This window comes from Prorops nasuta, unplaced genomic scaffold (genome assembly GCF_024137725.1).
Source record: "Prorops nasuta isolate Cenicafe-Biocafe unplaced genomic scaffold, Cenicafe_Pnas_1.2 PNAS00006, whole genome shotgun sequence".
NCBI lineage: Eukaryota > Metazoa > Arthropoda > Insecta > Hymenoptera > Bethylidae > Prorops > Prorops nasuta.
In genome coordinates this window covers 9999548-10018029 of record NW_027116803.1, presented here as the reverse complement: position 1 = coordinate 10018029, position 18482 = coordinate 9999548, and the positions used below count along the sequence as shown (strand labels likewise).

The following is an 18482-nucleotide window of genomic DNA, read 5'->3' as shown; positions in this document are numbered from 1 at the left end:
CCAGAAGATGTGTTGGATATAGATGGTAAGTTATTATAGATGACCTCATTATACATTTTTTTTAAAATCCTCTAATTTTTTTGGTTTTTATCAACAGTGTTATTTTTTTTACAAATGTTTTTAAGACGTATCAGGGAAATTAAGGAAGGAGGACATACGATTGACGATTCTTATACGTGATCGGAGGAGGAACAGGAAGAGGAATAGATTCATATATTATATGTTAACAAAAATTTAATTGAATGAGATATAATGTTACAACTTGTAAATAATGAAACAAGTGAATCTATTAAAATTTTGTTTAAAACTAAAGTCAATGTTCTTCTTGAAAACATCCCTAATACTCCCTAACCACTTTTCTCCCCTCTCAACCGACCTCTACGCCATTGAAGGGACTTTTTCCCTCCACATACCCATTCTAGACCCTCCTACTATTTTCCTCCTATGGGCCCTTCTTTTAATTTCACATTATACCTTTCTTGAACCTTGGATACAGATTCCTTTTTTCTTACACAAGCTGTCGAAAAATATAAAGTGAAAAAATATGCAGCATCAAATGGTTATTAATTTAGCGTATAGACAGAATTCTCCAGTAATTCCTATAATTACAAGAATAATAAGTGAAATTATGCAAAATTTATCACGAGTGGTAAATGAAGAAACAATCGAGATGGATGGAATGGAGTATGAAAATAGTAAGTTATTATAAATGAGATTGTATCATACATTTTTCTAAAATTGATGATTTTTTACAGTATCACGCTGTATGCAAATGTTGATGAGCGGTATCAGAATGATTGAGGTAGAGGCAGGGATAATTCCGCAGGAAGAGGAGGAGGAGAAGGAGGATGAGGAGACAACGATTGAGGTAGCAAGGGCTGAGGAATAGCTTCATATTTTAAAATATTATATGTTAAAACTCTTTTTAGTTATATATATATATATATATATATATATATGTTAAGAAAGATCCTACAATGTTGGCAATCTCAACATAATTTAATAAATTATTATCTATTACATTAATGTAAAAGTAACTGCAGTTTTTAATCTTGACACAATTTGAAAATCGCAATTCCTTTCGAAAACATATTAGCCTAAAATTAAACTAAACTGTATTTAACCCCTTGCCTGTCAATGTTGATGTCCCTAAAGTGAGACAAAATTGTATAGACAATTTGGGTAGACCAAGTTTATTTGATATCCATATAATATATTTCTTTTTCGCTCTTTTTCACATTAATCAGTGACTAAAACTGCAATAAAAAGGATGAGTCAATATGTTGGATGCAAACTGTAAACATTTGTCTGACTTTTGTCAAGTCTGGCATCCGCAAGTTTTATATATGACTAAATATGAATAACATGTTGAACAAATTTTATCCTATCTAGCGGATCTGGTATAACTGTCGAATATGTAAATATTTGAATAGTTTTTATGTAATTTTACGCTACAAATTGTGAGGCTCTTGATCCGCTCCACATTTATGATAGATTATATTATAGTTAGAGTAAATCAAGTTAAGGATTTTCATACTGGGTCGTCGCTCATGTTGAATTTTAAAAATCTGATGACGATCTCGTAAATCAGCTTTTAAAAAATAACTTAGATGCTAAAATATTTAAAAATCTATTGAATTTTATACTTTAGTTCTGCCATTTGGAATATAAAATATCTAATTTTCGATCCAAAGAAGTAAACGACATAAATTCTAGATATCAAATTTCGAAATGATTATTGATTTTTGAACTGAATTTTTCACAAAGACGTTCATACCTTTCCTCAAAACTTTTGAACCCACCTTTAGTACAGCAAAATTAATTTTTTCAGGAAAAAATTATAAGTTAAGATTTAATGTCGTGTTAAATTTTAGCCGGTCATCAAGATAATGGGAAAAATGTTTGCGGTTAATTTGTAGGTGGAGGAATTTGTTAAAAAAAATTAAAGAATGTTCGAAAAAAAAAACTTTTTCGCGTATATTTCTGAAACCATTATCGCTTGGGAAAAATAAAACATATACACTTATAGGTACTGCGAATACCTAAAAATAAGATTAATTACGTTAAAATAGGTCAATTAATTTTGTTGGAAAAAAATCAAGACCATCAATTTTGGCCGTTTTTCAATGTTAAATAACTAATAAGTTATTTGTTAAAATAAACCCTAATGCAGCTTAAAATGAAGGTTTCTATGCCGTTCAAAAACGTTACAAATTTTCCTGTTCCATCTCTTTTAGTTACTGAATAAACGCATTTGTTATTAAAAAAGTCTTCATTAACACCTAATTTCGCTATCGGAGAGGCATTGTATAGGGATCATTCTCATCGTGAAGAGTTATGCTATAACATGCTGTAAAGAAAAAATGGATTTTAAAATTGTAAATAAATTTAAAATGGGTTTGAAAATCATGCAATATAATAAATGATGTTTCAGTGATTAATAATTTTTCAAACAAATCAAAACGTATATCATTCGATTCCCTGAAATTTTTCGCTAATTGTAAGTAGAGAAATATTAAATGACAGAGCTCTGTAGCAAAGATATCTTTTTTTTTTATAGACATTGTTTCTGTTTATGAATAGTTTTAAATGGAATTCACATGTAATCTGTATTGATATATTTACTTTACTTTCCTGTATTTTAATAAATTTCAACTTTTGTCTTTCCATGTGTTTATCGGTGGAGATTGTAACGCGTTTTCGGGCAAGTAGCGTTGCACGTGCGTGGAAAGTGGTAGGGGATCTCTTTCGCGTGGCCATGAGGCGCATTCAGAATCTGACGCGCTCGTTATAGTTTAACTTCTTTTAAAAATGATCATTTTTTGCGCATCCAATGATCCCCGATTTTCTTCATTTTTTTTTAATTTGGTATACCGCATAAAAATTAGAAAAATGTGGTGATATTACATTTTCTAATAAAACATTATTTATTTGCAAACTTTAGCAGAATCAGATTACATTCCTATTTATACCTTTTAAGATAGCTGTCTTATAAATATATTCTTATTTGCTTTATAAGTATTAACGGTTTACTATTAAACAAATATTATTTACTACAAACAATAATCTTACCTATGTGTTATTCTGCTTAATTATAAATCAAAATCTCACTTATAGGAAATGACATTTCTACATAAAAACAAATACTGTTAGCAGCAAATAATATTTGTTTAATTGAAATGCATTACACTTATAAAGCGAATCAGAATATATTTTAAGACAGTTATCTTAAAAGGTATAAATTGGTATGTAATGTGATTCTGCAAAATTTTGCAAATAAATAATGTTTTATTAAAAACTGTAATATATCACCATTGTTCTAATTTTATGCGGTATACCAAATTAAAAAAAATGAAGAAAATCGGATCATTGGTTGAGCAGAAAAAGATCATTTTTAACCCTTTCGCGACATGCTATTTTTCTATTAACCCTTTGAGTGTCAAGCAGAATTAAAAGGAAGAGAGCCCAAAGTGGCAGGTATACTTTTCTTACCGACTTTTATGAAACAGTACTCTGGGGATAAAGTTTTAAGTTTCGTTAAAAATTTTATTAAAAGTGAGTTATTTATAAAAAAATATAAAATATTTAAAAAAATGCAAAAAATTGTTTAAAAATGTTTAATTTTAGATTAGTATAAAAAATATATTATTCTCTTGTTTTGATCTCAGTAATATATTCGTTTCTAGAAACCCTCTAAACCCTCAAATAAAAATATTCAAAAAATCACCTATTTTTAATTATTTTACTCACCATATTATGTATGCATTTTGATTTTGACTTTTCAAAGTCATGTTCATATTTATAAAATCTGACAAACCCGATGAATGCAATTGGAAAAGTTTACTTTATTTTTTTTTTAATAAAAAATTTCATAACGCCAAATGGCGTCACCGCCACTTATGGCACGTGAAATGCATGATGCCATATGGCGTCACTGCCAATAAAAGGGTAAGTATACCCATAAGACGGGCAGTTTTCGAAGTTTGCGGAATTGTACGGTCTTCGTCGTTATAGAATAAATTTACTGGAAAGTACGGTAATCAACGTCTCTACAAGAATATTGTACTAAATTAAAAATATAAATTTGCTAATTATATAACGATTTTCGACTATTTGTTACATTTTTTTATCACGGTAATATACGGTTTTCAGCGCGGAAAGGTTAAAAGAAGTTAAACTATAAGGCTGGGGTCACACTATGCGTTTTAAACGGACCGGTAAAAACGGATGTAATGCGAAAGCGCATAGTTTTGAATGAGAAGGGCCACACTGATCCGGTTGTGTCGCACTCGCCGCACCCTGCTTAACAGGGGCAATGTTACTTATGAATGCTTTCCGGTGAAAACGCAATCGTTTTTACCGGTCCGGTTAAAACGCATAGTGTGGCCCCAGCCTAACGCGCGAGTCTGATTCTGACTGAGCCTCGTGGCCACGTGAGAGAGTTCTCCTACCGCCTTCCCCATGCACGTGCAACGCTACTTGCCCGAAAATGCGTTACAATCTTCACCGATAAACACATGGAAAGACAAAAGTTGAAATTTATTAAAATACAGGAAAGTAAAGTAAATATATAAATACAGATTACATGTGAATTCCATTTAAAACTATTCATAAACAGAAACAATGTCTATAAAAAAAAAGATCTTTGCTACAGAGCTTTGTCAATTAATATTTCTCTACTTACAATTAGCAGAAAATGTTAAGGAATCGAGTGATATACGTTTCTCTCTCGATTTGTTTGAAAAATTATTAATCACTGAAAAACCATTTATTATATAGCATGATTTTCAAACCCATTTTAAATTTATTTACAGGTTTAAAATCCATTTTTTTTACAGCATGTTATAGCATAACTCTTCACGATGAGAATGAACCTTATACGATGCTTCTGCGATATGGAAATTAGGTGTTAATGAGAGACTTTTTTAATAACAAATGCGTTTATTCAGTAAATAAAAGAGATGGAACAGAAAAATTTATAATGTTTTTAAACGGCATAGATACCTTCATTTTAAGACGCATTAGGGTCTATTTTAACAAAGAACTTATTAGTTATTTAACATTGAAAAAACGGCTAAAATTGATGATTTTGATTTTTTTACAACAAAACTAATTGACCTATTTTAACGTAATTAATCTTGTTTTTTAGGTATTCGCAGTACCTATAAGTGTATATGTTTTATTTTTCCCACTCGATAATAGTTTCAGAAATATACGCGAGAAAGTTTTTTTTTCGAACTCTCTTTAACTTTTTTAACAAATTTGTCCACCTACAAATAAACAGCAAATTTTTCCCCATTATCTTGATGCCCGGCCAAAAGTTATCCTGTCATAAAGTGTCAACCTACAATTTTGTCCAAAAACAGTGCTTTCTCGTGTTAATTTTCCCGGACTACTTATACTGAGGCCGTTTATACATGTTCTAGATATACATTGGGATGAATTATATGATATAATAATCGTTAACAGTTAAAATCAAATACTTTGCTAATCACATTAAAAATGAATGTCATTAATTTACCTATTAATTTAATTGATCTACATACAATTAATAACATGCTTCGTGAAAATATGAGATTTTATTTCATATAAGCCATTTTTATCATATAATTTATACTAAAGGTGGATCATTATCAAGATCCATTTCTTCAACTGTTATATAAAGGCCTTCTTCTTCATAAGTTGACTCGTGCTTTGCCAATACTTTCAACAATGGCCGCAGTTTCATCCACCACTGATAAGTTGGAATACGATGTCTGTAAAAACATAAAAATTAATATAATTTTTAAAATTTGAAATGGCATTTTTATCGTAGAAAATTAACAATTGACTTATGCTAAATTAATAGAGAAATATACACTATATTGTGTTACGTTAATCGTGCACTTCTTTAGGAGGTAAGATTCCTAGGATTACCTAAATTATAATCCTGTTAATCATTCTTAAATATTATTACTAATTTTTAAAGGATTTAAGTTAACCCTTATCATACAAACAAAATTTTCTCCCAGACGTGGAGCGTAGTTTCACACACTCCAACAAATTTATGTGTGAGCCAGTGACCCCGATCTGCGGACAGACGGACTCCCCACCATCCGTCCACGGACTCACCAACACGTTCAAGGATGCTTTCATCCGTGAGTCGACCCTACTTCCCTAGTTACGCACACCATTGTGGAGATATCGGTGTCTCGGCATGCATCGCTCAACTATGGTGAGCGTCGGTAGTCTGCTGTACGAAAGAGAGCGGAATAATTTTCTCGGATCTCACTGGATGTTTATTTTCAGAGATCAGATCCGGATCACGGATCAGACTTGTCGCAGAATTGCAACTTACGAAAAAATGTCCCATACAACCCTAGACTAACTCGAATCTAGTGAGGAGGCTTCCGCGAGTGACGGATCCGGAGCATTGGAGTAAGTTAAGGCCTACTCAGGCTGACTAGCTAGACCACCTCGTACTCATTTCTTTGAAGATTAGACATTTTATTTTAAATAAATAAAGAAGACGGCAAGATACAATTTTCAGATGAGTAATTTATTACACTAATAAAATATTAAACGAATTTTATAAATGGAAGAAAATGCTTTGTGTCATTTTAATTTCGTTACAGGTAAATAAGCTTTAACAAAAAATAAATATTCTAATGGATAGCTTATTACAGTGAAGATATAACAGCAATAATATAGTATCTCATAATTCTGAATTTGGTGAATAAATATGTATGCAGGGTGTAAAATTGAGGTAGGTCAATAATTTAAAGGATTATTTAGGAGGTCATTTACACCAACTTTTTTTAATGAATATAGAGTCGCTCAGCCCTGAATGAATTTCTATTAGCGTTAAAAAAAAAATTATGGTAAGAAAATGATACGTCAAATTAAGACGTTTTCAATACTTACGAGCAACTTTAGACTCATTTCCTTCTTAAAACAAGAATATATGGAAGTCAGACAATTTGAATATTAATTTAACTTATAATTAATGTGTGTGTGTGTGTGGTGACCAGGCAAACATATTACAGTGGTGAAACACTTTAGTGTAGTGTGTGTTTAGGATTGCGTAAGTGACACCGGGTCTATGAAGATATTCTTGCTTTAAGAAGGAAATGAATCTAAAGTTGCTAGTAAGAGTAGTAGTACTAGACAGGACTTGAATGAAGTGTTGATGAGGGGAGTTGAAGAGAGGTGAGGGGGTAATTCCATATATGGTTATGTCCAAATATGGTTCGTGTCCGGTTTTGGGGGTGGGTCCCCCCCCCATACCACTGGCCCCACCCTTTTTTAAAAAATAAGGCCCTGTCCACCACTCGCCCCTTTTTTAAACCCTGTGTGTGTGTTTTTTTTTCCCGCCCGAGGGTTGCGGTAGTATGAGGGGGTAAGAGGGTGCGGACCTCCCACACCTGGATGCGCGCCGCCGACAAGGCCCCGATTCGGTCGGCAAGGCAGTGAGTATTTTTATCAGCATGAAAAAAGGTAAAGACAGTGAGTATCTTTATCAACGTGAAAAAGTATTATGTTTATTGCTATGCAGTAGCATCGCTAATAACGAGTGTGTGACTCATTAATTTTTTCATTGCAACGTTAGCAGGATGCGCGTGTCTCATGAAAAAATTTTTTCGAAGCCTTTTTGCTCTCCCCCCCCCCCCCCCCCCCCCCCACTTTAAGAGAACATAATTGTCTGAACGAGTAAATTTTGATGAGCTGTGTGTGTGTGTATATGTGACCGCACATGCATGAATGAATAATGTAATCGCTTATGCATCAAAATGCATTTGTTGATGCATCGATATACGAACTTCAAAGACTTCTTATAAGGAATAATGTATTCATTTAGTCGTCAGCGTATGAATTTCCATCCGCTAATAAAGTCTAATTGGTTAGACGTTGATGCAATTTTATCGTCTGCACGTGTAGAAAAAGAACTATATTTAACTGAATGTGGTCTAACAAAGTCTGCTTAATCAATATCAATAAGTTATATCCCCATTGTGTTGGGGGTTTGAAAATTTTTAAACGTTTCTCCCTACAAAGTCGTGATTATTATATTTTAATGTTAAAGAGCTTCAAAAGGGTGTGTGTATATAAGTGAAGCTTTCTACGAGAGTAATGAAGTTATTGTTCTGTCAACCATCACGACAGTTTGCTCCTCAGCGAAAAAAGTTTTTATTTAATCAAAAAAATTAGTGTCTGAGTGTGTAAACAAAAGAAATGGATAAGCTACAAATAATAAATCAAGACATAAATGCTCCTGTTAAGTATTTACCTGTGATTAGTATAAAACAATTCAAATTAAAAAAATTGTATAAAGTTTCAAAAATTAAAAAAGTTAACACAACTTATGGATTGAGAATAGTTATAGAAATAGATTCAAAATGGAGTATGTTTTTAACTGGATCTATTAGTTCTAAAATTATTGATATATCTGACAGATTTTTTTATCTTGAGAATCTGACGAAAAATTCGAATCTTTATATAAAATTGTACCATGCAGATAAATTTGTTTTTGAAAGAAGAATTGTAGATGAATGTGAAAAAAAATCAATCAATAAAGGCAAAAAGTAAGTTAACAATTTTTTTGATTATCAAGAATTTATATATTGTCTTTTTCTAATTATACAGTATTTTAATATAGAAGGAAACTCTGTAAAGAAGACGAAGAAGAGGAAGAAAAAGGAGAAGATTTGCAGGAGGAAGAGGATGAGGATAGGAGAAGGAAAAGGTGATTGAGGTGAAAGATTCATCGGAATAGTGCATTGATTATTCATTTTATAGAAAAACTTGTAGCTTTCTATGTATTAATTGCTAATTCTCGTAGATCTGGGTTGTATAAAAGCTACAGACAAGTCTCATTCGTTTTAAGCTTAGAGCGTAACAGACTATCTGGTTTACAATAAACAGATTTTTTAATAAGAAGAGAAAAGAGACCAGAAAAAAAAGAATTTTAATAACAGTATCAGTAAAGTGATGTTATTGTTATTGTTGTGCTGAAAAAAATTCGAAGAATATTGTGACAGAATATTTCTCCATCACATAATTTTGTTGTTTGCGGTAAAGCTAGGTGGGCGCGGTCGGTAATTAGGATTACCGTCGCGCGGCCCACTGGCCTAATTCCGTTGGTGAGTCGCCCGCAGCAGCACGTGCCGGGATCTAGGATCGATTACGCAACAATCCACGAGGAGCGCTGATCGATCCCGGCACGTGCCAATTGTCGCCGCAAGGACTCACTTTCTTCCTTGGACCTTTGACGAGGACGGACCTCTGCTCCCGCGTTTTGTCGTGTAGGTACCAGCTACCTGTCGCCGATTTATGGGTTTCATTCCCTTCCCCCCAGTTAGTGTTTTTTCCCTCGGGCTTTTTCGCGAGTGCATGTGCCTGCGTCGGAAGAAGGCGAGGAACCCTGAAGTGCTGGTGGAGGATGGAGAGGCTGCCTGAATTCGTGTAGATAGTAAAGAAGGTAACATGGAAATCCCACATCGGGGAAGTACACGCTTTTCTCTTCGTTGCCGTGGGGTTCTCGGGGCAACAGCGGGTATAAGTGGCAGAAGGAAACCGTCCTCCTGTCGTGAGAGAGCCGGCGATCGGTTTCGTCGTTATTTAGTCTGTAACGAAGTTCCCTGTTACGTATGCAAAATACCGAATAAAAAGCATGAAAGCTACCGAACAGTGAATATTATTAATCCCTACGTTACCGACTCGTGAGATAGGCTCACGAGTGGATTATAGCTAACGTCAAGGATAGACCCCGTTGAAAGGCAGAGGCCCGGATGAAAAGACCGGCGCTCCAGTAAACGATGTCCAGGTTGTCCTGAGAAGTAAGGCAGGGCCATGCCAAACAACCCAGGCAACCTGAGATCAGGAGAAGCGGCCTCGGGGAGTCCTAAAGGAATGACAGTGTCTATAAGTCCCCACGAGGAGGGGAAATAGAACATCGAGTCTGGCTTGAACGCTAGTTACGCGCGTCAAGCAGACTGCGCGAATATCGTGCGCAGACTGCCATAGCAGGGCAGTCGGAACGCGACCATGGGACTGTGCTGATGTGTCCGTGCGTGCTGGTGCGCGCGTGACGCGGCACTCAGACAGCCATGGGTCGGTTCGCGGACGTGAGGCGTGTGCTATAGGCCAGCCTGCACGTACGTCACGACTGGATACCGGCCAATGCATAGTGGGTTGTGCAGGGGCGTAGTTAGCCCGTTGGAATGTGTCCCGGTGCCCTCCGTAATCCCATAGGCTGGCGCTATGGCTGGACAGGCCGCGAACATTGCCTCCGTGGTGGTCCGCTCCTGGCAAGCTCTATGCTTGGCAAATGATACCGCATGTTCCCGCACTCCTCACCACCACCTGGGTGTGGGTGGTGAGGGATGAATGTATGCCCCTCAGCAGGTAGGTCTGTGAGGCTCGGACTTCCGTAAGGAACACTCCCCTCTCTCCACGACCTAGCATACTGAGCGACCCTGGCTACCGCTACCGTCCATGTGCATGGCCTCAGGGCTGTATAAGATGCATAGGGAATGGGGTTGAAGGACCCAATTGATAGCGTAGGGTTGTTGGCCACCCAACTGACCAACTGGCGCCCTGATACCGATAGGAAAGGACGGGCGAAGGTAATGGGAATACCCGTAGTGTGAGTGGCCCCTCACACTGACGGGAATAACCTTACAAGTCTTTTAATTGTTGTTTGGATGCCGATTCTTAGGCGGGCGGCCATGTTGAAGGCGGCAGCCACCTAAGGAATCGACTCCTAATATTTTGGGATTATTGTCGTATTGTTCGGTCAATATTTTTCGAGTTTTCAGGTTATCCAGGACCAGTGCCCTTTTTCGAGTGTTTCTTGTATTTTGTCCTATTATTTCCAGGTCATAGGTTCACCTAGCAAAGAGCCAAAAGCGGAGTGGATTCCGTTGGTTTTTGTTGGATGTTCCTAAATGCATTTTTATTTAGGTAATCGTAATTCAAGTTCCTAAAAGCATCGGATTAGGACCCGGTAAATAAACTTATTAGAATTTTGTACGGATCCGGTAAAGTCAATTCTAGCACGACCAGAGACGGTCTCAGCCGGTCAAGCCGCGGAATGAAATGGGATGCCTAGCGCCCAAGTAAGAGGTATTCACCTATGTAATTATTAATTAAAATAAATTATTGTTAAAGATTAAATCGGCATTCATTTCTTGTTTAAATTCCGTGTGCCTTGTGCACTTCACGTTCGAACTCGTGTTCCGCTCGCGAGTAAAAGGAGAAGAAATCTGCCCTCGAAAGGTTGTCGTCACAATATTAAAAATGTACGTTGACTTTCAAGGATTCAGATTAGCAGATAAATCATTTATAATTAAGGAGTTTGCTATTTTGGATAAAAATAAAGTGGGATGTTATGTACTTTCACCTCCTTTTCCATTTAATAATTTGAGTGCTGAAGAGAAAAAAACAACTAGTTGGTTAACAAAAAATCATCATGGTTTTAATTGGTCTGACGGATACATTGATTATAAATGTCATAAAAATATAATAACCAAGTGTATCAAAGAAAACAGTGGAGTTGATGTTTATGTGAAAGGATCTGAAAAAGTTACATATTTAAAACACATTGTAGGTAATGTAAACGTTTATGATCTAGACGATTATAAGGATTATCGAGTGAAAGATTATATCAAAGAAAATCTTCCACAATGTAAAACTCATTCTGGTATTTGTGCTTTAAGAAATGTATATTTGTTTAAACAAAAGCATAATTAAAATTTTTATTTATATATGTATGTTGTAATTATCATAATAAAATTGTATTAAATTATGATAACTAATTGTGAAAAATAAATACTAAATAACTTAGTGTTAAAAAAGAAATAATAATTTTTTCCCTTTACCACGTGTATAGAGGATATTGTTCTTTCTCATTTACATTTTTACTCATAGATATAAATATACAAGATGTAGTAGACTTAACTGAAATCACGAATATTTTACATTTTTCTGTCAATTAACAACCTCCAACTTCTTTACTGATGCTTGTTTAGACAGTAATCTAAAAAGACGTAATAGACTTATTTGGAGTCAATGAGTTACTGTATTCAATTTTATTTATTTTTTTCTGGCACGTGTATAGAAGATAATAGTTTGTCAATTAACAATTTTTCTTTTTCTATCAACACGTGTCTCTACAGATTTTTTGTAGAGAGGACTCACCGTATAAAACAAGATGTTTGGTAGATTCGGTAGTTTAGTTTTGCTTCACGCAACCAGTTTACATTTTAACAAGTGATAGTACATTTTCAACAAAAAAGCAGTGCGTATACTTTGTGTTCTTACTTGTTGGATTTATTTCAATTATTATAAACGAAAGTAGTCAATACGATAAATTTATGATAGACTTTTTGATAAAATATGGATATATTAATAAAATTAATAATAGTTCTAAAGCGGATGAATTAAATTGGATGAAGTATACCAATGAAGAAATAGGAAATGATATGACGTTATTTAAACAATATTATAATTTAGCGTATGATAGTTCATATAATGAAATAATTAAATCTATGAAAGAAGAAAGATGTGGTGTAAAAGACGATGTTTTGGATCTTAATCAAGAATAATTGAAATGGAATAAAAAGAAATTATATTGGCATTTTATTTTGGGATTACCAGAACAAATTGCTACTATTGTTGAAGTATTTAAAATATGGAGTAATGTGACAGGTTTAGAATTTAACCACACTAATGAAAAACAGTATGCTGATATAGTTATATCGTTTGAATATGATCATCATTATTATAAATTAGAACCAAACATCAAATGTTCTGGTCATTTAACAGATAATGTTCTAGGACATGCTTTTCTCCCCGATAAAGATAACCCTAGAGAAATTCATTTACGAAGACGCATAAACTGGTTTTATGGTTTATGGGATATACCAGAAGAAAGTCCTAGTCTTTTTTATGTTTTAATGCATGAAATTGGTCATACATTAGGGCTTTCTCATAATCATGAGGGTAAACTAATGCATACTACTTATTTATTTTTTTAAAATACTAATGATAACTTATTTAATAATATTCACATAATAGATATAAAAAGTTTATACAATATTGAAAATAATGATAATGACAATCAAGAAGTTGATAGAAATAAAATTTCTACTACTATTGCTCCTTCTGTTAGCACCAGTAAACCAACTACTATTGCTCCTCCTGCTATAACTGTTAACAAACTACTAGAGGAATCAAAAAATCTTATAAACATCCTAAAAATGAAATACCACCAAAATTTAATGATGTATGTGAAACATCGTCTAAAGATTTTGTTTATTTAATTACTGATGGTACACTATTCATTATGTACGGAAAATGGTTTTGGCACTTTGAAGTTCATAGAAATAAAAAAAAAAATATTATAGAAATGGAAAATTAATTAGAGATTTTTTAACATTTTTACCGAATAATTTTACTAGAATAACAGCAATACATGAAACAGGTGTTGGTAAAATAGTATTATACTCAGATAATAATATATATATATATATATATATATATATATATATATATTTGATGCTCTTACTAGAGAATTAGATTCAGGATATTCAAGATTATATCAACAATAATTAGGTAATTATGTTAAATATGATAATGTTAAAGCAGCCGTTTTAACAAATTCTGGAAAAGTTTATATTTTTTATACTCCTAATTATGTGATGGAATTGTCCAGTTGTGAAGAATTAAACCCCAACAAATTCACCATTGTTGAATCAGTCTTTCAAACTGAAATAAATTTTTATCAAAACTTTACATTATTCAAATATACAAATAGAAAAATTTATATAATAGAAAATGATATGTATAAAGCCTATGATGAATTCATGGGTATAATTGTAAAGTCAGATAAATTTGATTTATCATTATTTAATATTGAATCTTGAAGTATCACTTTAAGTGAAAAATTAGAAACTCTTATGGTGAGGATGTTAACATTTTATAGAGATGATATCAACCATTATCATAATCTTAAAGGAAATTATTTAAACGATGATGCTAAAAATGATAATAATGATGATGAATATAATAATGATTTTAATGATGAATCATTTCAAAGTATGAAAGGAATATCCTTCGATTCTGGAAGTGTTAAGAGATTTAATTCATTTGCCGAAATGCAAAAGTATAAAATTGATCAGATTGAGAAAAGTAAATTATAAGACAACAAAAATTTCTTTAAAAAATTTGTCAGTAATCGTTTAATCATCAAACATGAACGCTGTTCCTCGAGAGTAAGTAAAAAATTAAAAAAATTTCTTTTTTATTATTAATTGCACTTATATTTGTTTAAAGGAAACCGATTCTTATTCTAGGAGGCGATATCCATTAACTTCAAATGATTATGAATATCTGGAAATTGGTATTAAAATTTCAAATATTCAAAAAGCTACTGTATCAAACATCCTTAGTCACATTGCAACAAATGACTTTATTGAATTTTCTGAAGAAACATGGGATGAGGTCTATAATCATCGTGAATATATTTATAAATTTTTTGATAATATACCTACACCAACTCTTCACCTACTTAGTGATGATACATCAATAGAATTGTTGGATAAAATTGATGGAATTGGAAAAAAAGTTAAATTTCATCAAGTAAATAGTGTTATTTATGTATCAAGTAAAATTTGTAAAAATATGTTATCTTTTTATCGTTGTATTAATATTACAATTCAATGGTTACAATTTAATTTGGATAAAGTTTTATAAACATTTCAGGATTTTGTAAAAATTGCTCGTTCTGCTAAGTCTAAAAATTGTATTCTTGAATTGATTGAAAAACATACAATTTTTAACAAATATTCTATTGTACAAAACGAAATTTGATATTTTTATTTAAAATATATTGTATTATATTCTAGAACAAATTATATGTAAACAATTTTTAAGTGAAAATGATTTTAGTGTATTTAATAACAATTGTTTTATATAGATATTGTAGTATTATAAAATAGTGTACGTTATAAACTATGGGTAATTTGTAATAAAATTAATATTTTATAATTAAAAAAAAAATCTTATTTTATTTATTCATTTTTTTGATAATATACAAAATTGATTTAAAAATTACTTTTTTTTACAATTATTTTTTTTTTAATTTTTTATTTAAAATCTTTCTCAGGTACTAGACAACGCACATTCTACGTAGATGTTTTCCCCTATCCTTAATCTTATTGTTAATAATTTTTATTTTTTTTATTTTTTCATTAATTTTATTGTGTAAAATGATAAAATATACAAAATAATAAATTATTATGTAATTTTTCTAACAATATTAAAGAGTGTACTGTATTCAACTATACGAACGTGTATAATTAAACAATCAGCGCTAGTATTCAAAGGTATATTTTTTTTACATTCAAAATCTATTCTAATATCAACAGTACCATTTTTAATGGATTCAACTTGACGTGAACAATCAATGACAGTAAAAGGAGCTATATTCTTAAATTTATTAAGAGTTAATAAATTACTCTTGTAATCCGTAATAAACAGATTTAAATTTTGAATACTGTTGTGGTTCAATCGCTGATTCACGACAAACTTGAAATTCTTTTGTATAATAAGATTTATTGACATTTGTTTACAATGTTTCTTCTTTATAAAAGTTTATAACCAGAGCTATGAGCTAGTTAATAGTGTACTTAAGAGGCAAGGATTGCCTAGAGAAGTCTAAGAGGCAGGAGGACTGAAGGTCCTAAAAGATTCGACTGGTTCCTCTTAGCTGTAGACTCGAACTGATTTTTGGGGCTGCACGTTTGGGACTCTTACCCTCAAAGTGCAGCGTCAAACATTACCTTATATGGTAACATTTGCGGGTCCCAATGGTCAAATGCGTCATTGTTGTAGAACATTCGACTGCCGTCGAAGTGCATTTGCCACGTGTCGGGACTTAGCCTTGGCGACAGTGTGAACGAGCTGCGTCTGGCGCTTCGTATTACACTCAGGAATTTGTCGCTATTAGGAGTATTTCTCCTTTACAATGAGGGTATTGGTATTTTAGTATAACTATGATAGATTTAGATTTATTAATTATGTCTTCAAATGATAATATATAATATTAATAATATTAATTATATAATGCTTATTGTGGCAATGAGTTATGTATGTTTATTCTATGTACATAACACCCTTCCCCCCCTGGAAGAAGAGGGTGGGTGACTAATAATCGGGGTCGTGTTGAAAATTTGCCGCTTGCTCAGGTGTGACGATAATCATGTGCGTCGGGGCAGCGTCGTCCGTTGCTGAGGCGGCGGCGTCATCTGTTACGATGGCATTGGATGGCAATGCCTGTATTGACCTGAGTCTTGGCTTAGGTTTTGGTCTTCTGTGAAGATATCGCCAAATTATGTAGATGGTTAATCCTATGTTAATTAACGTTGTAGTGGAATATGAGATGGCCATATGTTGATAGGTGTGGTGTTGTCCTAGGTCTTCGTTTTGTACATCCCTTTTCAGCTGTTTTAGCTGGATGCTGAGCGTGTTGAGGTCGTTGACCTTGTTCAGGATGTTATGCAGCCTGGGAATTTTGGTTGTGTTGATTGCTGCTACGTAGTTTTCAGGATCTATGGCTCTCAAAGAGAAATTATAGTGCGGGAAATAGTTTTTGTTTGTTGGGCTTGGAGGTTTGTACGGGTTCCAAAACAAAATCAGTAGCTGTTAGAATACAATTTTTATATAAATTAATTACTCCGGAGCCCATTAACTCTATATTATAGGTAGGTTTTTGTTTGCAGATTACTTCTACAATTTCTAATCACGGTGTAGAGTATATCCACGAGGCTTGCTTTTTCATGGGAATTAGCATCGGTTGCACTAAATGTATAAATTTATGCTCGCACGTGTTTATTTCTATGTATTTTAAGTATAATGCAATTTCGCATGGATTAACTGCTTTTATTTTGTTCGACGGTTTATCCGTTGGACAGAAATAATTATCTTTTATCGTATAACATTTTTGTAGTTCCTCTTCGGTATACTCTGTATAATGCTCAGCAATGCTGTCTATTGCTATGTATTCCTGTCTTAAGTCTATTATGGTGTGTAGTGTTGTAGAATTCTGAATAGGGATTGGGATTGGGTATATTTGCAAAAGGTCGAATTCTTTGGGCGTTATTAGGGGTATATGAAATACTACAATTAGTTTATTTGTTTTGGTATAAATTGTGGGTTTCATTAGTTTGGAAATTAAATGTATGTTTAGTGTTTTTAATGGAAAAGGGAATTGCGTGCTAGGAGGGATGTGAGGGATCGCATCTTTAAGGTATTCGAGAATTTTTGTATAACGAATAATTTTCGGATTTATTACTCCTTGGCTCGCTTGTATTACGAAATTTAGTAAGTGTTCCGTGTCTATCATTAATTCTTCGGATGTAAGATTAATGTTATATAGAGCTTCTCGTTCGTCCGCTTGGGCTTCTAGATCACGTGCTGTTTTCATCAGCATTTTTTCGTTCGCATCTATTTTTTGTATCGTGTTATTATAAATTTCTATAGTTTGGTCGATAATTTGAATTTGTTTTAGGAGTGCTAATTTGTTGGTTTCTACTATTTGATCTATGCTTTGTAGATGTTTATTTATTTCTTCTTCATCGTTACTGTCCATTATTCCGAATAAAATTTTTCCGATTGACCCTACTCAGTTTGCTAGTTCTCGTCTGTTTCTCTCTTGATGTAACGTTATTTCATCTATTTCGTCTAGGTTCTTTTCGGCTGTCTCTAATTTGTAGACGATATCAAGGACGGGGTGTTTACAGATATTTCTTCCTTCTTGTTTGTAGCAAAGGGTGTGGTCATATAGGAATTTGTCTAGTTGCGCGAGTCTTTGGCGACATTCTACTATGTCGGTAGTTATCACTAATTTCCATTTTCTTTATAAAAATTGACCGTGCCGAATTTTTCGTAGAATAGTCCCGGTTGACCTTTGATGGGAATATTTTGTACTTGCTGGGAGCTTCTGTGGATCGTTATGACCATAAGGGTCAGCATGCACCTATAATAAATGGTAAGTTTGGTTAATTGTGGAGTTTTAATATATAAAGTTTTATTAAGTTTTTAGAGATAGTTAGAGCAAAAGGAAAAGAGGGTAAAAAAAAATTCTAATAATCATATGAGAGGGGAAGAGTACCGTAGAATTAAAATTATATATATATCTCTTTTTTTTTCTTTTTTAATCGAGCTTAACTTATTAATTGTAATGAAAATATTTAAGAGTTGATTTTGATATATATAAAATATATAACATTTTTTTTTTTTTTATAAGGTATTAAGTCTGTAATATAAAAATATTGTAAAGTTGATTATTGAATTTTAGTGGTAATTATGAAGTAAAATTGTAGTACGAAGTAGATTAGGGTGATGGGGGAAGTAGATTAGGGTGATGGGGACAGAAGATGAGAGAGGATGGTATGTGTGGGTGGTTGAGTCGGTAACTACACGTGATAAGGCTTTAGCCTATT

The 18482-nt window shown here is 33.1% G+C and overlaps 1 protein-coding gene across 2 annotated transcripts in view; it reads right to left on the bottom strand.

Annotated features, from left to right (window-relative positions):
- Nucleotides 1-980: 980 nt before the first annotated feature.
- The window catches only part of Pfk (ATP-dependent 6-phosphofructokinase), a 433792-nt gene continuing 416290 nt past the window's right edge, over nucleotides 981-18482 (bottom strand). For both annotated transcript variants that reach the window (XM_066728950.1, XM_066728951.1), the window contains exon 15: nucleotides 981-5756. In XM_066728950.1, the coding sequence (XP_066585047.1) occupies nucleotides 5612-5756 (145 nt within the window). In that variant the 3' untranslated portion in view covers nucleotides 981-5611. The remainder of the gene's footprint in view (nucleotides 5757-18482) is intronic.